This window comes from Lepisma saccharinum, chromosome 5 (assembly GCF_977018435.1).
Source record: "Lepisma saccharinum chromosome 5, izLepSacc3.1, whole genome shotgun sequence".
Lineage (NCBI taxonomy): Eukaryota > Metazoa > Arthropoda > Insecta > Zygentoma > Lepismatidae > Lepisma > Lepisma saccharinum.
The window spans coordinates 39,053,617-39,080,393 of record NC_139233.1 but is presented as its reverse complement, the minus strand read 5'-3'; the positions used below and the strand labels follow the sequence as shown (position 1 = coordinate 39,080,393).

General features: G+C 41.0%; 1 protein-coding gene across 4 annotated transcripts in view; it reads right to left on the bottom strand.

Moving 5' to 3' along the window:
• LOC145987773 (uncharacterized) overlaps nucleotides 1-26,777 on the bottom strand; it is a 376,171-nt gene that overhangs the window by 40,531 nt on the left and 308,863 nt on the right. For all 4 annotated transcript variants that reach the window (XM_083122457.1, XM_083122458.1, XM_083122455.1 and 1 more), the window contains one exon: nucleotides 967-1,139. In XM_083122457.1, coding sequence (XP_082978583.1) covers nucleotides 967-1,139 — 173 coding nt within the window. The remainder of the gene's footprint in view (nucleotides 1-966; nucleotides 1,140-26,777) is intronic.

Sequence of the window (26,777 nt, the reverse complement as noted above, 5' to 3'; positions counted from 1 at the left end):
GGGCTCAAAACTCGAACAAGTAGTGAAGAAGTACTGGTCACTTTACGTTACGAGGAGTCTTGTATGTATGTAACCACATAATCTCGCTTATCCTTCGTAATCTTTGCAGCTCTATCTTACAAGTAAAGTGCGGATTTATAGTTACTCAAAAAATTGTAAAATAGGCACTTAAAATCACTATAAAAATGCACCAAACAGGCAGTGAACATGAACTTATTAATGTCCTTACTCAGTTACATACTTAATTCATTTTTCAAATTCCTTGTATAACTTTTCTGTTACTTTTGGCTAATTGACATTTGAAATTTTAAGTCTGCTTTAGGAACAGATAAGCTAATCGGGACTGGAACTACAGTTTAAAGTGAGATTCGAAGCACTGTGTGTGTCTACCGGTAATTGATTACAAGGTTACCACTACGCCATCAGGAAGGTCCTACTTTTGGTTAATCGCGACAATGATAATGAATGAATGAATGGTGACTAGATGAAATTGTTCAAGGAGCATTTATCATACAATAGATTCCCTTCTACAATGTACTTCACAGAGAATTATTGTAGCAAATGAAAGCGGGAGTAAGCAAAAAATACCAAAAAAAAGGGCCTTTTAAGGCATTTTTGGGCACAATGAAGATGTATTATCAAGCTAGAAAGAACATGAAACTAATTCAAAACATTAAAGCGTATGTTTTCATACAAAGAAATAAATAAGGCAAAAATCTGTACTCAGTGTGAAGACCCGAGGGTGCGCATTAAGCTAGCTAGGTCCAATCCAAGGTTGCCACATTCTTTCTTTGCAAATACAGGGCACACACTGGGATTGCGAGAAAGAAAAAAGTTCATACATGAACACACAACAGTGACATTTTATATTCTAACCCATACTCAATATAACATTTCACAGGGCATAAAAACAGATTGTAGAAAACAGGACGTCTTGCAACCCTAACTCAATCGCAAGGTACTCACATCTTCCACCAGGTACTGGACGAGGACGCTCAAGGCTTCGAACCCCGCAGCGGCATGGCGCAACTCCGGAAGCAAGGACGGGGGAGGGGGCGGACGTTGCACGCTGATTGGTTCGGATTTCGTGTGGTTGGATTCCGATTTGATGACTCCAGTTCCCGCCAATCTATTGTGATCTGTCAAGGAGAAAGAAAATACATTCGTTAAAATTACAGAAAGTTCAACATGAGGTGATCGGAAGTTATGCCTCACGTGTACAGTCAACGGCAAAGATAATGGTAGGCAAATTGTCCACCGCTATTTTCACTACTTCTTTATTCTACATCCTGTGTTGTTTTAAGGAATGAAACTATATTGTTCTCTACTTATTGACGTATTTATTCCAATGCATTGTCATCACATTGTGTAATTCAGGCCGAATGAAAATGGTGGTGGACAATTCGCCTACTGTTTCTTTCGCCGTTGGGTGTACCAAAGGAGTGGCCGTCCGAATTACTTATGGATAGGTTGTGCCAATCAATGTACAAAATCTCAAGTTGTTGCTTTTGGTATTGTTTCCCATTTATATTGGCTCTAACAGTTTAGCGATCTCTGTTCTACAGTATCTACAACTCGTGGTTGCATGTATAAACACCAAAATTACTGTTCTTTCTATACTGATAAACATCTAAAAATCGCATTAAATTTCAAAATTGATATTAAACCGGCTACAATTACGTATGAAAATGTAAGGTGAGAAGATTCAGAGTAGACTTTATGCTTGAAAAAATGTATACGTCATGGAAAACATTGCATTGTTAACAATAACATATAAATATGAAGCAGGATAGCCGTTAACCGCGTTATTGATATATGTAAATAACACTGCCTCAGGAAACTATGGAGCAAGGCCGCGTATAACGGTAGAATAATTTTTGAATAATTTTGATTTGATTCATTTTTACCTCGCCCTTTGTGCCACTTTTGGCAAATTTGCGAAGATTGGGATGAGTGATGATATGATGAAATTGATGAAGGAACACTCACAAACATACATGCCCAGGCCAGGATTCGAACCCGGGACCCCTGGCGTCGTAGCGCGATGTGCTAACCACTCCACCACCGGGGCGTATAACGGTAGAGAAGAGAAGAAAGCGAGTGGGAGGAGCAAAGTAGTGAAAACTGCTGGTATCTACAGTCGCGTTGCCCTCAATTTTCCTCTAACGTGTTCATTGGTCGGGCGCTCTCGTGTCTGTTTGCGCAGAGACTTGTTTTCGTTCGCTTGCTCCACACATTCCTGGGACAGAGTATAGGGAACATAAATCTGAATCAGGATCCCAAAAGGCTAAGAGGTCAAAAAAGGATGAAATTTTAAAAAGGCAGAAAACTGCTTTCGAAATGTATTTTTACTACTTTAATTACCGTTTAACATTTCATGAACCGAGCGAATCGGTCATTCATCCTAGCACAATCCCGTTTCCGTAGAGTACAATTAACGACATGTTAGCTGACGGAAAACATATGAATCTATAGTGCATGGCTGCATACAAACATGATAAAATATGCTTTTTGATTGATTGAATGAATGAATGAATTGCTTTATTTTCCTTCGCATTCTGTGCAACTTTTGGCTAATTTGCGAAGATGGGGATGAGTGGTGATATGATGAAATTGGTGAATGGATGACCAGGCCGATATTCGAACCCGGAACAATATGCTTTTTGAGTGCTCATAGCTGCGAAGCAAGCCCACAACTAGAAAAAAATGCAGGAAAAGTTGTATTAAATTTTGTCGGTGGTTTTAAACACGGCGAAACCCTGTGTATCATTGGCGTACCCAAGGGAGGGTTGGTGGGTGTTGTAACCCTCACCGTTGCCCCTTTAGCTCAGCATCTCTAAAATAAATAACTAAATGCTGGAAAACATGAAAATATATAGGGAAGACCTCTAAAAACTAAAACGGATAACCCCCTTTTTCAAAATTTCTAGGCAGGCCCCTGCTGTGTTTGAAAACAATATGTAATAATTACACAATGCTATAAACATATTGCTTTAAGTGTAAACTTTCTACAAGAAATGGAAATGGTCTATATTTTCACTTTTCAAAATAGAAGAGCCTTGCTGATATTGTTTGCACAGTGCCCCGCGTTTCCTAGCGGCAGCCCTGCTATGAAGATTAAAATAGTATTTATATAATTTGTAGCAAACCATAATTTTGCTCATTAATGTTGAAACGCACAGTCACGGACACTTCTGGCAATCCAACTGACTTTGAATGGGATCATTACAAGCCACAAGTGTCCGTGACTGTACAATGAAGTGTCCAAATAAGTAACTGGTTTCTTACTTGAATAAGGTAGCTGAATTACACTTACTCAATTCAAAAGTAATTGTGTTACAGATATTGGGAAAAAGGAACTACAACTTAAGTACGTAACTCGTTATTTCCAGACACAGGCTCACTAGCTACTGTAGAGGAATGCCTCGTGCTCTAATAACGAAACCCAAAAAAAGACAAGAGGTGCGTACAACGTTGCAGCTTACGCTACTGCAGCCCCTGGCCTAAATCAATAGGAATACGGGGGGCGAGGGTGGAAAGGAGGGGGCAAGTGGTGGTTTCGGGCGCTTGAAATATCAGTGTTTATTTGCGTAACTGCTCTCTGGGTATCAGAACACTTGTTACATCAGCGAAACCGCATCCAAAATGCGGCGCAGTTAATCTATTTTTATTCCTGATGAGAGAGGAGGAAGGGGGGGGGATAAAGCAGGGAACACATGTTGCGTTTATGGCAGGGAACAGCGGTCGGTACTTGCAAGTTGCATGCGCTTCAACGCGGAGGGAACACGTGCGTTAACTGGCTGAGTTGAGTTCCGGCGGAATTAAAAACAAAACTCTGGGGAGTGAATTATCGCTTAGAAGCACTTGAGGATTGAGTGGAGGAAAATAAAGAAAATGTAGGAAGCATGTGAAGTAAGGACCCCCATACTTGCGAGCACATGCTTTCGGTTTTCCTGAAATAATAAAAAAGGTACAAAGTAAAGAAACATGTCACATGAAGAGACATGGGGGGGGGGTGCGAAGGTACGGCCACACACATTCACAATCTGTTATTTGTGGAGGAGATGTGATCATTACCAAGCTTCTGTCGCCTTTCACCCCTCATTTACCTGTTTATTACACGCTGGGTGAACCCCAGAGCTGCTCCTCGGATAGACATAGAAAATTTCCCCGGAATTCGAACCAGATACTCTCTTTTCAAAATGAATTTCATAATGACTTTTATTAGGGCACCGAGAGGGCTGCGGCAAATGTGGCCCGGTGTTACGTGGTTGCACATATTTCAGGGGGGGGGAGATAAGTTTTTTCGAGGGTCCGTAGCGTCGAAAACTAGGCGACAAGCAGAAAAATTGTATTTTAAAAAAAACGGTTTTGTCTTACTGGACTCTTTACCCTGTGACAGTGTGTAGAGTGACGACGGAAAGTACGTCCACGTGGGAACCGAACCACTACGTGCCTCTATCAGAATCGAACCCGGGACACCTTGATTAAAAGGTGACAGCGTTACCACTACGCGACTGGGGAGGTCCTACACACGACACACCACATGTGTTGTTTGTACTATATATTCAGTGGGGAGCGGGCGCGGAGAGATGTTATTCCAGTTTTTTTTTTTTTTTTTTTAATAAACATCCATCACTCAAACTAGAATAAATTCCTACTGTCGTCTTCATGTTTAATCATACAAGCATCCCCCCAGCTAAAACTTTCCAGTCAGAGCACAGCATATATTTCGAGACGAAAGCGTAACGGATATTTATAAATTGAGAAGAGACCGAGAACGAAGCATACAGATGGAAGCAGAGGCGAGACCGAAAAACTATCACGGAAAGTATGGTATCATACAGTATGTGATTATTGCAATTCACCGAAAAGTTGTGAAATATCCTGTACGTTCTCAAAGCTTGCACCAGATTGGTCTTTTGCTTAAACACTTAGGAATCTTGACGAAATAAATGACCAGGGAAATTAATTACAGGGTTCGTGACCTACCATCCTCAAAGATGGTGATTATAAAGATTAGATCCAGCTACAAGTATCCGATTACAACTGCCGAAGGTCTGCGTTCATTGTTTCGCTGGCCCTGAAGCAATGAATCGGTCGAATCCGCTCGAAAGTAGGTTAAAGCGTACATGAATTCTCTTCCTTCCCTCCGTATGGTCTTTGGTGCAGGACATCTCCAAATCCATTTACGTTTCTGCTGATTAACTTCGCAGATGCCAAGTGTTTGCACGGAGATCTCAAGAGGAGCTGAGAAACGGTCGCAGTGAGGTTGGTCTTGTTTCGTTATTTGCGTACGACGTCGCCACCTGGTTGTTCAGAACGGTGGCTCCCTTTCGAAGGAATGTTGCCGACAACACCGCCCAGAATTTTCGCCGCCGTCCGAAAGTTAAGCTACGAAGGCCATCGCTGGTCAAACAAGGAGGTAAGGTAATATCTGTGATGATAACTGCACCCAACTGCGGGCTGGCACCATTGCCTTATGTAATGATAAATACTAGGAGTGGTTCAACTTTCAGCAGCCCAAGGAGAGTAAAATTTTAATAGGAATAGACCGTTAATATTAATAGTCTCATAACTAGGACTCGGAAGTTGAGGAAAAATTCTTTTTTTTTTCCCTAGTGTCCGAAGACGAGGCCCAACATAATATACAGGGTGGGAAATAACCTTTTGCTAGGGGTCTGCAGGAAAAAGTAACAACAATTAAGAAATTATGGTAATGCCAAATGTTTACTACGACAATTGTGGTTACAAAAACAAAATTAAAAGTTAGTTCACGACAAAGCACCTTGCTTCAAGGCAAATGCCAAAACCAAGACCTTCTTCGGCGAAGTGGCATTGACTTCTTCAGCATTTCTGAATGGCCGGGTGCATCACCGGACCTGAATGCAGCGGAGCACTTTGGGGCTATTCTGAAGGACGCAGTTGAGTCCTTGATGATAGTGGAACGCGGACCGGACCCTATTCCCGGCCAACACTCCTTGCACATCTGGAACAAGTCCTCCGTGACATGGAATGGAATACAGACTGTTTGCGAATCTTCTGAGCTCCTACCCTGATCGTCTTCGTGCTGTGAGAGAAGCAAACGGCGGACATACTAACATTTAATTTTGTTTTTGTAACCACAATTGTCGTAGCAAACATTTGGTATTACCCTAATTTCTTAATTGTTGTTACTTACTACTGTGGACCCCTAGCAAAAGGTTATTTCCCACCCTGTATGTTCATTTTGGGCCATTGTAGGCCAGAAAAGGTGGGTTTTATTTGTCCTTTTTTGCCTTTTTCGGCGTTTTTTGGCTTATTGGTCCTTTTCTATCCCTTTTTTAGGTCTTAACGGCTTTTTTTGCAACTTCACCTTCTTTCGACTAGTGTTGTCCACGGGACGAGACGGGACAGGCTTTTAAAAATTCGAGACGAGACGAGATTGACCATGTGTCATGAGACAAACGAATATTTTCGAGACGAGACAGCTTTTCCACGAGACTTCCACGAGACGAGACAGGCCAAAGTCTCGTCTCGTGGGCAACACTACTTTCGACTACGTTTTTACTGCCCATTCTCAATTCGAATCATCATCAGTTCATCACCTCTTAAACATCCTTTCTGTTGTAAAGAAATAAAAAAAAGAAAGAAGGAAATACATTTGAACCATCCCTGAAACGAGAGAAACGCTTTTTGGACTGAAAGATGCATTTCATTCACATAGTTTTTTCGAACTGTGTGTTCCATACCACCAGAATTTTGTACTTTTTTATTCATTAAATATGTAATTAAAACTGGTTATTAATTAATTTGGATCACATTTATACGTCCTTTTTTCAGTTTTTAGGTCCTTTTTTTTAATATTTTTAGCTCTTTTTATAGGTCTTTTTTTTTGGCATAACTACTGCTTGATGTTATAGTAGCGTAGCACCAAGCTTTCTGAAACCTCGGAAAATATGCGAACTATGTATGCTCTCATGCTAGAGTTTCAAATGTGGTAGTGGAAAGGATCTACAATTATTATATTTGTAAAACCATTACTAATCATTATCACTAAAGAGTTTACAATTAATCAATAATATATTTCCTTTTAAACAATCCCATTGTACATATCAATGTGCACATATTAACAACAACGTTATTAATCTTCACAAAGTTTATTGTAGGAGTGCATTCATATTTCATTTTTCAACTTTTGAAAAAATATGTCTGAATTTTCATTTTTTGAATTTTCATTAATTATTGCCAATTACAGTATACTTTTTCCATAATAAATTGTGAAATATGCTTAGGTTACGAAGAAAATAATATTGTAAATGAGGAATACGTCACACTATTAAATAAGCCTATTCACCATAAAATTCGCAAGGGCGAATGCCTTATGCTGCACTTTAACAATGCTCAATCTGGGTTTATATAATCCCTCTCCATCTGTTCGCAAGAAAGTGAATGAATGAATGAATTACTTAATGTTCTTGGGCGCATCAGCACATATGGCCATTTTGAAACCTTCAATGTACACGAGGAAATATCCCCCCCCCCCCCCCCCACCATCTAAAATCCTTACCCGAGAGTTTAAAATGGATGTAGAAATCCCTTGAGGAAGGTTAAAAGGACCTGCATAGGACAAACACAACACATTAAAAAGGTAAGGAGAGACTGAAAACTTCCTCAGAGAGTGGAAAAGCCTGCTCTTCTTAAAAAAACTAAAAACATTAGTTTAAGCACTGTCATCGTCTCCCAACATGCATGATAAATTGTTGGGATGGTTAAACGTGTTTCTGAGGGAATTAAAATCGGCACATTCGAGAAGGTTTCAATATGGAAGTAAGAATGCTAATTTTTCCATGCATTTATTATTAGTACCACCATGTCGAAGATATTTCGCAAGATTAATTTCACGCACCCTCCCTCTCGTACACCCTTCAACAGAAACGTTTTCTTTCAGCAAACGTTTCCATAGACCAGACAAAAGTGGAACCAAGACGTTGCCAATATGGCACCATATTGATCAAAGTGTACCGCGAGGGCGTCTCGCATTTATGTAGTCCACCGAGACGCCCTCGGAAGATGCTGTTCTTGCGCCTACACTCGGTTGCCATGGGAACGAGACTCGGGAGGGAAGACAGATGAGTCACGTCCATCTTCTTGAATTTCGTAATTTATTGTGCTTGATCTGGTGCTGAATCAGTTCAATCATTCCTCTTTTCTCTCTGCCGTTATTTACTGGCAACTGTCTGTTGCAAAATGTGCTTGTAAAAATGTATACAGCACGTGGAATGTTCTTGCAAGACTCCAAATTCCGCAGATCCTTGATGGAACATGAACACAAGAATAAAATGCACCAAATTTAACTTGTGCACTTCAAATGCATCAGTTGATAAAACTCTGCGTGGTTGGTTCATTCGTCGTTGATCGGAATTTCTGATTCGATGCATTATAATACATCAAGAAAATCACGATAGACATTGGAATGCTTCCTTGTATTTGAATCAAAATTTAATGCATTTTCTTGCATTGCATCATTAGTTCAAACCATTATTCTGCTTTGCATGAATTTTCCGTTATTCTGATTACAGTTATTGCTGAAGATTTGAAAAAGTAAATATTCATATTAAAAAAAACATGGGCACTGAAAAAGCGTCAATTAATATAGCAGTTAAGAAAGTTGATTCTTCATTCCCTTGAAATGTAAAATTAAGTGATTTGTCCTACTAGATATTTCTGAAATTGACAATATATAATCAATTAACACCGCGGCAAGTGGTTGACAGCTAGAAAGTTTCCTGTTAAGTCCACTTTACACTAAGATACGCTAATCCGGACTGGACCTACATTTAAAATGCGATTCTAACTGTTATGATAAAAAGTGGCTAAATGTTTTAAGGAGCGAGGCCAGATTTGAAGAAATAGGTTGATATTCTGTGACTTGGTTGTTGATATGAAATGTTGTACGTGCTGTACAGGTTTATTTAATAAGTAGTAGCTGATGAATCATTTGAAGTAAGATGCAAGGTCTTTCGGCATTGTTTGATTCACTCATGGGTGTGCTTCTTAATTTAACAAGAACCAAACCGTAACGTGCCTTCAGCGAGGATTAAACCCAGTAGTCTTTGATTACAAGACGACAGCGTCAGTGTAGAGGAACATAATAGCTCAAAACAAAATCCAACCGCCCCACGAGGAATGGTCTCTACTCCGCCCCTAGAGGAAAGCAGAAGGCTTGTAATGCATTCGGAACACACACTCGTTTGCCTGCAGCCTTGTTTTCTATCCTCCGACCGTTTGTCCGTCTTCCTGATGCATTTAACGACCCGAGAATCCCACGCAGGTAAAAAACCTCAACTTCCTCCGAAGAGCATGTCCAAACATACTCCCACGGAACAGGTTTGCGGCCACTCCACGATACTAGGTCGATGCTTTCTTACGCTTTCTCGCCTCCATTGACTTGTCTCGGGTACACAAGTTCCGACAACTCGCTACGTCACCTTTCCCAACACTGACGAGAGGGCATTCCTGTTATAAACACAGCCCACTAACACACAATGCAAATCAAAAGGATCTTCCTATCGTCAACCAAGGTTGTCCAATTAGAAATTACCCACGGGCTACAAAGCTTCGAAGAAGAACTACCATACAGGCAAACAACGATACTAAGGGACATTGTCACGAATAGGAGACTTGATTTGATCGCACCATAGATTTTATCAGAATAGTGGGATTTGGGGAATTTTTGACTACCTGATTGGTGAGGCGTTATTGATATGTTGGAGGCGTGTATCTGCAACAGCAAAATGGCATTCGGGCTGCATGTGAAAAGATGACAAACAAATAAACATTTGAATCCTACGTTTATTACTTTATTGGGTGTTACTACGTTTACAATATTTACAGTTAGTTACAAAAATAAAAATGTGAAACACATACATGCCAAGAAGTATATAAAAAACTTTAATTTTCATATATATTTTCCAGAGTTGTTGAAAAAAGTAAAGAACAGAAATAAGTTTGTAAACAAACTGTGAACACAATTTTGGAGTTTTTATTGTAAATCCTCAGTTGCTAGTGAGAAGGATGTGCCTGCATAGACTGATACAGTTTCTTGATGTCTGGTTGTACACTTGAACCATTCAAGCAGAGATTCGGCTCCAAATTTAGTCTATTATAGATTTCGAACGAGTAGTTTGTTTCAAAATGCATGAAACAAAGATAAGTGTGTCAGTGACAAAATCAGCCAAATTTTCCTGTTGAGTGTTAAAAGCTATGAAGTCTGAAACAATGAAGTCTTTTCTACAGAATTGTAGCAAAAATGTTGTGTGGGTATTCTCGACATTTCTCTTCCGTGCTGATCGCGTAGCCCCTTCAAGTCGTTCATGTACCCCTGGGGTACGCGTGCCACAGTTTAAGAACCACTGATATAGGGCACACGATTCAACATTTTCGGGTGGTTGGAGTTTCTTACATAACATCAAAATGTTGTCGATTTCTTTATTTTCGAATTCATCACTCACATACTGGTACTTTTGACTATTTCAACGTAGATTTCATTGATTTGGTTTATTTTACTTCGCTCTTCTTCCACTTTTGGCTAATCGCGACGGTGAGGATGAGTGATGATATGAAATTGATGGACAGTCCCATGCACAGGCCGGAATTCGAACCCGGAGCCCCTGACGTCATAGCGCGCTGTGCTAACCACCTTGCGACTGAGGTCGGCAACTCCATCGTAGAACACCGTAATTTGGTAGCATTTCTGGAGTGCCCCTCCCCCCTCGCGAGCTTATGCCTAGCTTCGTCCGTGTTTATGAGATTCGTGGATTGGTATGGGTACGTTCAAGAACATCCGTATAGTAACGAATCAACCAACTGGCCAGCTACAAAGTACAAAAAAAGTGTAAATATGCGAGACTTGCCATAAGCCTTGGTTAGTCTTCGATGTACAACCCACCTAAGTCCACACACTAAGTGACATGGCTGTACAATTGCTGCATATCTTCTTTTGGGATTGTGTTTAGGTGCCTCGTCAAAGCTTCTTCAATTTCCAAAGTAGTGTACGAATGTTGGCCCATCAGGTGGGATTTCAAATTGGGGAATAAAAAGTAGTCAGCCAGTGCCAAGTCTGGCGAATAAGGCAGGTGGTTTAACACAATCGCTTCTTTCCGTGCCAAAAACTGCTGGACAATAATTGCCTTGTGTTTTGGCACATTGCCGTGCTGCAGGTACAAAGCACCAGATTCAACCAACTCTGGTCTCACTCGTAATCTCTTTAGCAAGCGCTCCAAAATGGATCTACACACAGCTGCAATCACTGCAATCATCATCAGCAATCATCCTCAGTGACGGTGCTCGGTATTCATTCAGCTTTGTCGAACTTTTTCAACATTACCGCCAGTTCGACTGGTGGAGAAACGATCCTCACTGGGATCATCCGCCACATCTTCCTGAACATCACGGAATCGACGATGCCAAATTAAAACATTGGAATGACAAAAGGCTTCATTGCCGTAAGCAGTGTTCAGCATTTCAACGGTTTCTGAAGGGTTTTTTACTGAGTTTTACATAAAATTTAATCGCCACTCGTTGTTCTGTTTTCAAATACATGACGATAAAAAAAACTGCAATAGTTTAAAAGCTGTAACTCACTGAATATTGCACAGTCACATATTTCACTACACACTCACTACACTTGACATAAATTATTACATGTGCCAAATGCCGGATTGCAGCATTTATCTAGTTACATTGTTGCCATTCTAAAAACTTAGTACACACACTGTGTATATTTAATTATATTCTTCAGTTATGCAGAGAAAGGCAATATGAAAAACAAGCAGCAGTCAAGTAGGGCAGTGTAGCAGGCATTAGGTTCTGATGTTAGAGGTCACCAGATGCTACCAAATGCTCCACACGAATTTCACGCCGACACTTCCTCATCTGGACCACGAGGAAAAGAAAAGAAACAGAAGCAGCTTCGCCCTTGTAATGACCTCAATGGCTCCTAATGGATATGTCCACCCTCGCTCGTCACCACCACCAACATTCTGCGCGTGACTCCATCGCCAAGTGCGCAATCTATCCGATTACACGACACAATTCCATATCCACCTCCGTGCATCTTCTGTCTCGCAGCAACTAGTACCATGATTGAAGCTTACGGAAAAGTGGGTTCCCTAAAAATTAGTGTACTCTCTTCCAAGATGAAATGAAAGCCATCTGGTCAAACACTAGCCACTCCGGAGTTGCAGGTGGAAACTGATTTATTGATTTGGTTTATTTTACTTAGTTTTCCCGCCACTTTCGGTTAATCGCGAAGATGAGGATGAGTGATGACATAATTAAATCGATGCAGGCACACTCGTAAACACGCATGCTAAGGCCGGAATTCGAACCCGGAACCTCTGGCGCCGTAGCGCGCTGTGCGAACCACTCCGCCAGAGACCGGCGACAGTTGCAAATTCATCAATGATTTAGCGAGATAATACACCAAATCTTCCAATTTTATCACTATGGTCATGATCTTCATTGCTGTTCTACGTACAGTTATCTGTCTCTCTTGACCCCCCCCCCTCTCTCTCCCCATATTATACATATACAAGTTTTCCTACAGTCTTCGTGTGGAATCTCATTTATCCAGCTCTTCTTTGCACGCCTCTCTCTTTTTCAATTCTTTCTGCTTCGCCATTCAGGCATATTACACTTCCTATTACCTTTTCCTACTTTTCATAGTTTAGTATTCTCCATCGTATGTGCCTGAAAGTAATTCTGAGTTGCGAAAATGGAAAATTGGCGGCCAAAAAAGGGGAGTAAAAACTTCAAAATACAGAGTAATAAAAGGAATATGAGTGGCGTTTAAGGGGAGGGGGACAAACAAGAAAGAAGATAGGGGAGAATCTTTGAAAGGTCAATGGTGGCTTCGATCTATACCGAAAGACGCTGAGACCAAGCTTTCATGTCACACTTATACAGGGTGACCATAAAGACTAACTAGTTGCGATATTGCTTTCGGTTTTCAGCTGACGAGAGAATCCCGAGTGGTGACGAGACGGATGGACCTAGAAGGGAGTGGCGATCAAGATTAATAACACACACCCAGAGAGGGCAATAAATCATAGCGTAGTTGGAAAATTGATTTAAAAAAAATAGCGAAACAGGATTGGTTCACGATAAGTGGCCAGTCCTACGAAATCAACGAGGCGTATGAAATCGGTGCAGCAGAGGATTTTGAAAAGTACCACCTATTTTCCTGATGAAACTCCTGTATCCTCAACACATTAGGAAGTTTGCTTAACGCTTAACTGTGCAATATTGAAATACCACAGAGGGTAGACGACTGGTGTAAACAAGTGAACGCCCTGGTCAATATGAAGCTTCCAGAGAAAATTTAAATAAAATACGATCTTATGGATTAATACGGTATCATTGTATTGTAATGAACTATGAAATAAAAGAAAAAAGAAAATGGGGAATCATAAAATTCCGCGGATATGACGCCCTGGTTTATCTTAAAGGCACCAGGGCACTAAGTGCATACCCCTGAATGTATGCGGGCGGAGGTTGGGCTACTTCGGGGGTTCCCCCTTTTCATTTTATATTTATATCACACACGCATAATCCTGCTTCGAAACTATCCTCCTAATTCAACTGTCGTGTGGTTGAAAGCCGACAGCATTATCATCCTTGTTGTGTGAAGCTTTCACAAGTTGCCATGGAAGCTAGTCTCGGATACGGACTGTGGATTTTGCGAAGTCGGGGATGAAGTTTTCTCCTCCGTTGGCTCGCGATGTCAACAAAAGCGATCCCGGTGCGTGTCTGCGAAGGCCAGAATTAGTTCCCGCAGACCAGGAACATATCCAAGCACTTGACGCAACCTTGGATGCAGGAACCACGTGACCACTCGCCGGAAGTGTTCCAAACACAGTGACCCAACGCGACCTTCAGGATTCGAAACAAACACCTCGCAGACATGCTGAATTTTTCACGAACTAACGGAACTGACAGAAAACACATTAGGTCTGAAAATCGATACACCAGTGAATGCAAATCTGCTTGTAGGTTCGCAACCCTATGTTTGGTTTACTCGTGGTCCTTTTGCCATTCGAAACATTTACTGACCCCGTTATTTCCTTCCTATTTTCATTCTTCTATTGGATCTTCATTTTTTCCGGTGCCTTCGTGTTAACAGAAGGAGTGTGTCGAACCTGTTTATGATATGTTCTTTGTTGTATTTCTCCATGTGTTATGGTCTTCTGCTAGTCTCAGTTTGTCTGTAGCTCTCGCAATTTAATCTTGAGCGATTTGTTTGATATGCTCGTATGAAAACCAGAGGAACGTTCACTCCAAAAATGCGGTTTTCAATTTTGGAAAAGATCTCTACTTGGAGTCAGATCAAGATAGCTCCGCTTCTAATGTTAGCAGTAGTGGAGTCACATATCTCCAATTTACTGGCACTTTTTAAGAGTCAGACATATTCCTAAAAAATACATTATTTCCTCTCGCCTGTAAGTTTGATAAACCGGAGTTACGTTCCTCTGGTTCTCACACGACCATTTCATCCCGGAACTATCAATGTGGCTGTTGCCTTCTGTTTTTCTTTATTTGCAATCTTCATTATTCTCGGGATATGGTCCACCATCCTGCATCTTCTCTGGACCATCGTGCACGTCTCAGGACATCCATTTGATCTTCGACACCTGTAGCACCACATTTCGAATTCGAAGGCATCCAGTCTTTTCCCTTTAGCTTCAGTCAATTGTCCAATCCTCGCATCCACAAGTGTGCACAACTATGCACGGTATAAATATATGTGTACATCGCGCTACGACGCCAGGGGTCTCGGGTTCAAATCCTCGCATGGGCATAAATGTTTGAGTGTCTCTTCATTCATCATATCATCACTCATCCCCATCTTCGCAAATTAGCCAAAAAATAGCACAAAAGGCGAAGTAAAATAAAGCAAATCAAAGCAAGGGTATAAATATATGCAAAATAAGGTTTTAAGCACACATACGTCCTTAAACTAATAGTAAAACATTTACATATAAATTAGCACAAAATTCCTTCCGCTCTACTAACGAAAGTAAATATAGCTCTTGAAAAAAAAATCCACCAGTGCCTGTAGTGTTCCAGTCATAAATTCTGTTGTAGTACCCTCTTCTGAGGTAATATATAATAATTACTTTCTCTCCCGCTTCCGTGCTTGTGATATACAGCCATTCCCTGGAATATAACTATGCTAGGCGTCAAATATTTGACTTTCCTGTAGAAACAGGTTGTGGAAACCTGGAGAGAAAGCCCTTCAGAATGTGGAGCAGAGGCTCATCGTAAACGGTTGAGAGGTTTTATAACATTTGCTTAAACAGTCAAATGGCCGTTTCCCTCCCGGACAGGAATTCTACGGAGGCAGTTGACCCGGTTGATCTGTGCCCAGGGACCGAGTATACCTTTCTCTCCGTATTGGTATTGGAAGTATGTCTTCACCTGTCAGCATCATGGCTGCATACCTTAAGGCGAAATGTAATAGTAGGCAAACTGTTCATCATTGACTGATCTGGTTTTTACTTCGCTTTTCTTCCACTTTTGGATAATCGCGAAGATGAGAATTAGTGATTATATGACGAAATCGATGAAGGGACTCGCAAAGAACACCCGTGCCCAGGCCTGGATTCGAAGACTACTCCTGGCGTCATAGCGCGCTGTCCTACCACTCCGCCATGGAGGTTGGCAACAAATTGTTCATCAATGTGAGAGGATGACCTCTGTACAGTCAACAACACTTCTGGATTGTAAGAACACTATACAAAGTCAATGGGGTAGTTACAACCCAGAAATGTCCGTGACTGTACAATTCGGTTCCTGTACAATTAGGTTCCTTAAAAAAACACGTAGGATGTTGGATGAAAAAGTGATGAATAATTTACCGAGTAATATATATGAATCCTACTGTACGTACGAAGACCGATAAATTAGAATATAAGGTGATACAATTTTCTTTAATCAGAACTGCTTTACTGATTGGTTGATTGATTTGGTTTATTTCACTTCGCTGCTACTTTTGGCTAATCGCGAAGATGAGATGTGATATAATGAAATTGATGAAGGGACATTCACAAAGAACACGCATACCGGGATTCGAACCAGAGACCAGCCCGGTGAGATAACCACTCCGTCACGGCAAATTGCTTTAATATGAGAAGTCTTTGGCATATAAAGGGATAGATACACAAGTCACAGACGTTGTTTAACGTGCATAAAAACATATACCCTCCTAAGTGAATGTGTAACGATGGAATAGGTGAGAAGACTACGAATAAATATCCTTGTAAATTCAAATCCAGGACTATTGGTTTCGTAAAGCACCGAGAGCGTAGACGATCTTTGGGCATTTTCTTCTAGATTTCTTTGATGGTTTCAGCCCGTATATTTCTCCAAACCCCTTACCAATCAAATTTCACGCAGGTTTGACTGATTGATTTACTTTATTTTACTTCGGTTTTTGTGCTACTTTTGCCTAATTTGCGAGGATGGGGATGAGGGATTATATGATGAAATTTATGACACTCACAAATATCCTTGCCCAGGTCGGGTTCGAACCCGGGACCCCTGGCGTCGTAGCGCGATGTGCTAACCACTCCGCCGCGTGGGCCGGCGGAAATTTCATTGAGGGAAGTTATGTGTGGCCGACTATCCGTTCCTCGGTAACTGCAGCCGTCATTTGCAGTCGTGAGATTTCAAGTCTCGTAAGTGGGATGGACGCAGCCTGAAACTCATTCTCATGCACCGCGTTGGCCGTCTGCTGGCGAGGACTTCTTGCACGCCAATGTTCTAGTGTTGGTGACCGTCTATATTCGGAAAAGCCATTAGCGCTTGCGGGAGATATTAATTGAGGACGCCGAGTGATTTAAGCAGAGGCGGACTCTTTGGGCTTAATAACTGTCGCTTAGCATTCTGGGATGTATAAGGACTCCGAGGAAGAGTTATGTTCGTGTGCGCTTTAATTAGTGATACTACTTTTGTTCCCTTTCGGATATGCAAAACTTTAAAAGGTATGAAATGGAGAATTATTGCGAATTGTATGAACATTGTTGTCAACGCCATGGGATGCGGAGAATGTGCAGAACAGTTTCCAGGAGGAATCCTAATATGTAGCCTGACACCCATTCTTGTACTCGTGGTGTGGTCGTCACCAAGCAAGCTACATGATTAGACGAGCAGCATATACTTTGTAAAATAAGGGTAGCTTAGGGGAGTGGGAAAAGAGTGGAGGATCGCCAAATTCCATTGCATTTAAAACCAATACAGGATAATCCGAATCCAGATATCTCGGCAATCCCTTGAAGAGACTTAAATTAGCTAATAATATAACAGCCTTCGCACTTGGTGCATTTGTTCACAACTGTCAAGAACCAACGTTCTTCTCTTGCCGGCGTCCGTAGCCGAGTGGTTAGCACATAGCAACGCCAGGGGTCCTGGGTTCGAATCTCGGCCTGGGCAAGGATGTTTGTGATGTGAGTGTCCATTCATCAAATTCATCATAACATCATTCATCCCTATCTTCGTAAATTAGCCAAAAGTGGCACAAAAGACGAAGTAAAATAAAACAAATCAATCAATCAATCAATCAAACCAACGTTCTTCTCCAAACAAATTAGTAGAGTGCGAACATGATAGGCATTTCCACCGCCAATACTTTCCAATGGTACTGAACTTATCCAATATGCCAAATCAGGTCTGGATATACATATGTGGAGGTCCAAGACTAAAAATATTGTTGAGTCCCCCCCCACCAATACATAATTTCAGTTATTACTTTTGGTCCAGTTATGTCAGATGATTAATTTTTTTTTTTAATTATTACACATATTCCATCCTTTTTATTTTGTTGCCTTTAGAAAGCAATTTATTGTCAGTGGATGCGCCTTTGCAGTCTGAGCCTGTCTAATCCATTGGCAAGTTTGAAATCACACCATTTACGTGCACAATCCCCATCCACTAAGATGACTGAAGTCACTGTTCGTTTTCTCAACATCATTTAAAGAAGTAAAAACAAATATAGCAAACAGAACTTTACACATTTTTTTAGAATAGATATAAAATCATAAAGCTTATATTTCCAGGAAACAATTACACCGTATAAAAGAGCGAAAAATGGGGGTCGTTTACTGTTATGGAACTTAAAGATATACTATGAGCTTCGGGAACCAAGGAGGTGGCCCACTATCCCATGTCCCCAAGGAAGGTCCACTAACCTGAATATTAATTTCATTTCGATTTTGTGCCAATTTTGGCGAAAATGGGGATGAAAAGTCATCAGATTAAATTGATGAAAGGACAAACACACATGGACAATCTCCACAGTGGATTATACTGACAGAGTCTAAACGCCAGAGCCTCGTTAGTCTGGAATATGGAGTCCAGAGAGGTTGAGAAGAGAAGTTGACATTTGTGTGTCTTCAGAAAGTGTCACTCCTTACACCCCGAATACTGGATATGCTTTGGGATAGATATAATCAAGTGCAATTGAAAGAAGCACATTGAAGGTTTGGAGCATTCATCACGAAAGTATCGAAAGATACCTTGCATACAACTTTATATTCACCAGTGAGATAGAAAAAGTAGGGCCTGTGACCGTGGAATTTTGCGTAACTATCGGCGGGGAAGATGTCAAGAGTCTTCTGCTCACGTTCGGACTGCGTAAGTAGACGACGTGGTTTCTTCCCCTCCGATAGTTAGTCACAACTTCGCATGCGACACGCTGCAGCCGAGACACCGCCTCTACATCATCGGTATACATCAATGGCATCCTAACAACTTGCTAGCCGTACTTGAAAACCCCGCCCAGAAGATCTCGCCGAGAAGAACCTGGAATAATAGAGTAAGCTGAAGATTCGAACAATGCTCACTGTTGGAGCCATAACTACTGTTGATTTAGGCAAAACTCCTAATCCCTCGGCTAACGTCGCTCTCTAAAATGTAAACACGGCAGCAGAGTGCAGAGTGCAAATTCCGAACGGAAGCCTTAAAGCGATTTTAAGCATGCAAGAAGTCAACGGAACCTCAATGTTCGAAACGTCCATAAATATTTTCATTCGGAAGTCGTGACTCCCGCTGCATCTTCCATTCCGAGCGAGCTTTCTCTTACGCAAATTATCTGGAGTCGCGTCGCAGAGAGGTACGAAAATATCTACCTGCGCACGTGTTCGCAACCGAAATCACCAGCGATTGCATGGAATCACTCTCAGTGTTGACCACCTTCAGCAGCCCCACGTTTTCGATAACGTGTGATTTCACGAGCAAGTAACAATCATGGGCCGGTGAATGTTCTTTCCCCTGGCTCGACGGACGCGCCTCTCTATCTTAAGCTAAACTTATGTAGGAGTACATTTCTTCGTCTTGTCTTTCATATAGTGGGGACTAAACTGGAAATAGGTTAGGAACCAATTACATGGAAATCACGAATACATTACTAACACTTATAAGAAGATTACAAATTAAAATTATCAATGAACGTCTGGTTGTCTCATGGCAGGAGAAACAAATGTCGGGATGTGACCACTGTCGTCTTGTTGGTTTATCTTCTGAATGGAATGGAAACTTTCTCTCTCTCCTTTCCCTCTTTCATAACCCCTTCCCTTTTTTTTCTCTCGTTCTCTTTTCTTCTTCTGTTCGTCTCTTCCTCTCTGTATCCTTCCTGTTCATCTCTCTTTTAAGGATGGTCATTTTCGAGAAGAAAATATGTTCTTAGATTTTCGAAAGTGAAATTTTTTGATTTTTCGTTTTTTCGCTATTTCGATTTTTTTCTTTAGTTTTATTTTTATTTTTAATCGTAACTGGCATCCATCCACATGGCACGTTTTGAGAACTCGACATTCGAAAATGTTTTTTTTTTGTTTTTCACTTTTCAGTCTTTTTGGAAGAAAAATTAAGCTTCCTTTTGCGTTTTTTTAAAAATATTTTTTCGATTTTGAATTTTTCGAAAAATAGCTCTTTCACTTTTCTATCTCTGTGTCCGCCTCCTATTTCTATGTGTGTTTTCGTTGATGGATGGTTGTAAGTGTGAATTTAATTTGATACATTTTCAATTCTTCGTGGAAGCATTCGATAATTTCAGCCTAATCCTTTGAGAAATTCATATCATTTTAATATACGAAATTACCAGAGGTCATAAATTTGCCCCCCCCCCCCTCCCGTACTGCGAGGCTTGCACCACCTCTACTTGGGGCTTTCACGCACACATTCGATTTCTCATGTCCTTCTCCTTAAAACCACCAATTCATTACTTCTGCTTCGTAGCCAATTACATAAAACAGTTAAAATACCTTGCCGCCCTTGACTTCTAAGCTTTGCATGAGGTTGGGTGACGTCGGAGAGCTTCGGAAACGTCACGCCATCTTCTAAAACCCAAGCAACGCTAGTAATTAAGTCGGGACAGGAAACGGATCGCCTGTCTGCTAAATTCACATGGACAGAGCCCACTTGCACCAGTGCAAGGAGAAGGCAGGAAATGGCGGGGGAAGATACAAGAGATAACGTTTACAATGGGACAAGCTTTAAAACCTCACTTGTAAGAGTTGAGGATGTGATCTTTTTTACTGATTTTATTGCCACCCGTTTCAAAGTGGAACTAATTTTCTCATGGGACTCATTGCTGCTTGTCGCGCTTTCGTGATAAATTCAATGTTATCACGCAAAATTGGTATTAACTTAAATGCTATATTCTGGCTGGGAAAACATTCAAACTGAAAAAAAAACAATCTTTTTAAAGCAAGCAAAAATGCCATATGATAAACGAACCAAGTACCAATCATAGAAAATAGCAAACCAAGTACTTTTTTCACGCTAGGTAGGGTAATCAGTGACACGTACTTTTGTGCTGTCCAACCAAAAAATCTTACAGCGTTTCATCACTGGACATGATGCCGAAGATTCCTCACACCAAAAGTTCGCCAGTTTGATTAAAGTTCACTTTTTGCACTGACAAGCTAATCGGGACTGGACCTACAGTTTAAAGTGGGACCCGAACCACTGTGCAATGCGACTCCACAGGGGATCGAATCCGGAACCGCTTGATTACAAAGCGATAGCGTTACCACTGCGCCAACGGGGAGCCTCTGTTCCTTATACCGCTGTGATTTAGATTGTTAACAAAAAATTCCAGTGGAATTCCTACCATATTATTCAAGATAAAGATCTGTTACTAATTTATGTAAGCGACTTGCCATATGGAACGGAAAAAATGTTCGTGACTGCTTTAAAATTATTTTTGAATGGTGACAGAAAAACAATATAATATTACACAATTGGCTATATAGTTATTTTATCTTTTTGGACATTTCTGTAGCGAGATAAAATGGAAGAGCAGATCACATTATTGCAATATGTAGTACAGTAAACTTGTTTTCTTACATACGTACAATTATTTTTTTGTTGTTGTTATAACTAGCGAGATGAAAATTGGGGCAAGCGGAAGAGGGGGCTGACCAGAATACGAAGTGTGCACCCCTTCCTTCCCATTCCCCTTGCGTCACATATGGTCGTTTCTGGGCCACTAAGCTCCCTTCTATTGGAAGAGCCACGTTGGCAACCATGGTCTATTTACAAAACTGTTCCCTGTGTCTTCGCTTCTGTTCGCACTGCTCCGGACTTAGCGCCGGACCACGAAACAGCAGAGACAGATAAAAACACGAAATTACGTCTGTTACGCAAGAGGCAAGTTGGTGTGACCGCGCCAGCCGCGAGAAGCGGCGACTCTAGGCACCGAGACAATGGCCTTTCCTTCGTGCTCGGGAACCGTGGGAGGGTATTATTTTTTTCACAAGGGGCATTATGAATCATCACACGCGACATCTGATACAATTGCACTGGAAATTGTACACCCTTGGACCAGAGCAAGACAGTGGTTGCTTTCGCTTTTCGCTCCTTTTTGAAAACAAACACAAGAAGCCTTTTCCTATGCTCCGTGGTATTGAATTGCTCAAATGAAACTCCTAATCGTTATCCCAAGTTGTTATGATATGTACGGCGTAATCCATCTACATTTACAACAGAAATTTTTCCAAGTGAGGAGGTCAAATTCCAAGAGTTGCCTATCCAAGTCGAATAAGAATGAAACGTGTCAAGTAGAGATAGAGAGAAAAATAGAAGATAGAAAAATTAAAAGGTCAGATAGACAGACACAAACAGAGAGAGAAAAGGAAGAAATGAGACAGAAAATTGTACTGAAAACATAGAAAAAGGAATGATCAAGCACAGAGGAAGTAACTAAAAATATCCATTGAGTTTTAGTCCATTAAGTTTAATAAAATGTAGTCTGCCACAGTTCTGTCTGCAAAGAGGTCTCCACTGGGGAAAAAATTGCTTTGGAAATAGCAACAACAACAACAACAACAACAACAACAACAAAAAGAGAAGTTTAAAACGTGGTTAAAATATAGGGAGGCCTTACGATGTAGCTAGCCTCGGGCGACCGGACCTGTGTCTCCGCCTTAGACACACACTAAAACACAAAATTCAGCGAGGAAACAACCTCGACACCGAGTTAGCGCCCTCAACGGTAACATCCCACTTCTGGAGGATGGTACTCACCTCTGTTGTCCAGGAACATGGTCCCCGACCGCAAGAGAACTCAACCGAAAACCGGGCCAGGGAACATCCTGGCCAGCAGCTTCAAAACAAACTGCTTGGCACCTCCTGCGAGAACCCGGCACAATCTGCAAGTGACGTACCCCTCCAGATTCGTGCCAAGGCTGCGTGACGTACTTCCTTTTGCCAAAATTGAAGGCTCGGCCGCCGCAAAGAGCATCCAAGACGCGAGCGCCGAGACGCGCCATTCATCGACTGCGTGACCCTACTCGCAATGCGACCTCTCCTAGGCGTGTGGATGTGTGTAAACAGGGGAAGCCTTCTCTTTTTGAGTGCCATCCTAGCGGCCCCACCCACTGTCGTTGACCTCACCCACGTTGTCTCTTCATTTCTTACATAAACAAGTGCCTATTGTGTGTCGGGATGGGCCTTCAAACCCGAATTATTCGAATCCCGGATCCGATATACGGAGCCTACATATCCGAATGATAATGTGCACAGAGACGGTCTTTTAAACATCGAGAACACACACTTCGAGATGAGACATCTGTACAATTAAGTTAGAAGCTGTAGATAATTATGAAAATTATTCGGCTTTGCCAATGGGATGGCCAACTGATTATTTACAGGTAGATCATACCTTTTTTTATCGTAATTGAAAATTTAATCCAACAGTGGCAATTCTGAACTTGTACATCGCTGTTGCATACTATTAGAATAAAATTCCTGTTTTTTGTGGGTTGGGTTGGGTTAGGTTAGGAAGCGTAAAAGAGGAAACAGTTATTGAGAAAAGTTGCTTACCTTAATAAACTCTACAAGCCGTGGAAGTTTGTGCGCTGATACGTTATATATGTTGCTTAAAATATTGTATATTTCGAAACTCAAGACGAGACGAGAGGAGTTTGTAAAATTTCGCCTCGTCTCGATACAAAGGGTATCTTATTTCTTATGTTCTTCCATCTTTGTTGAATTTCTCCATTTATCCTTCCTTCCGGTAATCTCTTCATCTCTGTAGCTTCGCAATTCACATCTTGAACGATCTGCTTTATGTACTCCATCCTGGGCCTACCAATGTGGTTTCTCCCCACTACGGTATTCATCCTTGAACTACACTGTTTTCATCACAATTTCCTGTCTAATCTTACTTCTTTGATTTCAAAAGCTGAGATATGCACGAATTTGTGGTGTCAGGGTATTCAGCAAACCCAGAACTCTCCCTGCACACATCACGCGCTCCCCGCAAATTCTCTTTTTGAACCCTTCCCCCTCCGAAGGTAACTTTATGATGTTCAGGTGTCTGAAGAAATCAAGACTTTCATCCAATCCCATTGTGATCGAGTAAAGACGGCAAAAGCTCATTGTAGGCAGTTTTCATTGCACCGTTCTCAGTTTACAGACCAAAGAGCACGACAAGAGTTTCACTTTCCGTGTACTTTATGTGCGAGGGACATGAGTTTTCACCTTCTCGTAATCAGCTCTGAGCCCTACATTTCCCAAGCTTTCATCAAGCATTATATAAAAAAAAGGGAGAGAATCAAGAAATGTAGGACAACAAAACGCACGTCATACCATTGGACTTAAAAGTCAAGTAAAAGATTCGCAATTTTTTCACACTTAACCCCTTCCTCCCTCAAATATGACAAACCTTGCCTCTGCTTGCCTGTACTAATATGTCAAGAAAGCTGACTGAATACTTTATTAAAGATCATGAATGTTCAGGAAGGAGATAAATTTGACATTTAGAAGCCATGATGTTAACACGCACCTCATTTATCTCATCGCCTACCTATCACATTACTGATCAGAATACGAAATTGCTTATAGTAGATATGTCTATTCTCACTCTTCTATTATCACCTCCACAATCCGCGTGCTTGTAATCTGCTATATTTGAACATTTACAACACTGTAATTAATTTGCTACCTAAAAATCGTAGGTCAAGGACCATCGGGGAAAGTGCCTCGCCCGATGGCGTAGTGGTATCATTGTCGCCTTGTAATCAAGGTTCCCTCGGTGGAGGTATATTACACAGTGGTTGGTTGGTTGATTTATTTATTTATTTTACTTCGCATTTCGTGCCACCTTTGGCTAATTTGCGAAACTGGAGATGAGCGGTGATGATATGAAATTGATGAATGGACACTCGTAAACATCCATGCCCAGGCCGGGATTCGAACCTGGGACCCTTGGCGTCGTATCGCGATGTGCTAACCACTCCGCCACGGGGGTCGACGCACAGTGGTTGGGATCGAACTTCAAACTGTAGAACCAGTCCCGATTATCCTATCCGAGCATAAAGTGGAAAACAAACTTTGTGTAAGGCAACCCAAAAAAAGGTAGGTACAGCAAAACAAAAGAAAGAACAATAATATGCAAGTTTAGATTGAAACCTGCAGTTAACTATAACATTATTATTATTATTATGTACTGAACAGAAAAAGCAAAGGTGTCTTCAAAGTTTAATTTTACATAGCGATGCTACTGTAAGATAAGAAACTAGGCAGATTATCTCCTTCCCGATCAGTCTCGTCTCGAGATACAAAAAAAAATGTGAAAAAGTACTTATTAAACCAAGGCATAAATAGATTTAACTAGTTCTTGCAGCAGACAGTTCCTTTAGTAATGTCTGAATTGAGGACTAAAAGTGGTAAACGTTGTAAATGCCAAAAGCGAAAGTGTTGGGAAATCGCATCGTTCAGCACATCGCCCCGTAAGAACGTTCACACTAGTGCCTCTTTACACGCCCTTTGAACTACTTAGAGGGCTACCAGCCACATTTCACATTTACCACATTATAAAGCATGGCACATTTCACAGTTTAACGTGGATAACGGTGTTGAATTATTGTGGCACTTGCAGCGTTTACCAATTTTATTCTTCAATTAGTCGCAAGAGGAAGCAATTTTGAGTTCTGGAAAACACACTCACAATTCACTAAATTCTCGAACAAGACGAGATTCTCAACCAGCAACCCTCGTCTGGTCTCGACACCATTCTTAACTTGAGCCTTTCCTAATTCACATCCCATGCTGATTACGCGAAGCGAAAAATTTCCATATTAAGATTCATCTTCGGAAACCATCTAGCAGCTTGAATATCGTTCCTTGATTAGCGAAAAATCACCATCGAACAGGCGCTGACCGAATCGTGGAAGAAAGCTCCTCCGAGGTGGCCTCCTGTTATTATTTCCGGACGAATAAGTGCTTCAGTCCTGCGTAAATCCCGGAGAGAGAGAGTGAGGCGAAATCGTCGCGATCTGATTCCGCGTGTGTCCTTGTAAGTCAGGCGGGTGGACCCGGCGCCACGCGACTTGCAATCAACATCTGGAAGAGAGGGTCTCGTAGGAATTTATCTTTGAGGTGAAAGGGTATGGCTGGATTAGCAGGCCGGTTGGGAAATAATTGCTTTCAATTGGGTCGGTCTCGAAACTTTTTAAATAAAAATTGGTTAGTCGTGAAACAATTGTTTTTCATTTTACTTGGTCCCAAATATGATAGATCTAGAAACATTGCTCTTCAATTTTGTTGATCACAAAACAATTGTTTTCGTTGGAAGAACTATTATTTTTCATTTTTCTCGTTCCAAGAAAATTATTTCAATTTGGTAAATCTCGAACAATTCTTTTTCATTATGGTAAGTCGCGAAACAATTATTTTCAATTCGGTAGATCCCGAGACAATCGATTTTCAATATGGTTGGTCGCGATGCAATTGTTTTTCATTTTAGTAGTCTTGAGACGAATATTTTCAATTTGGTAGATCTCGAAACAATTGCTTTTCATGTTAGTAAGTCTCGGGACCATTATTTTCACCAGCAACAAATGTTCTATATTTCTTCATTTTATTCGATGAGAAAAATTTGTTGTTCCATTTTGGTCAGCTGCGTAATTTCTAATCGGTTTTATTTTTTAAAAAAATATAAGAGGCTGCAAAACTTTTTCGTGTTGGTATCCAAAGAAGGAAAGACAACAATAAATTTTAATAAAATAAAAACTCAGAAAATCTTTCCAATTTTGAAAAGAAAATTCCCATAGCAACAATGATAAAATATATATTTTTAGTAAAATAAACGTCCACTGGGTGATTCAAAATTCAAGCTATTTTCATTAAATTTATCGATCTACAGGTCCAGTTTCCAGTATCAGTTTTACACATATTTCTCGACCAGTCAAATTTTTGAGTCTGAAAATAGTTCCATCTCTGACAGAAGGAAAAAC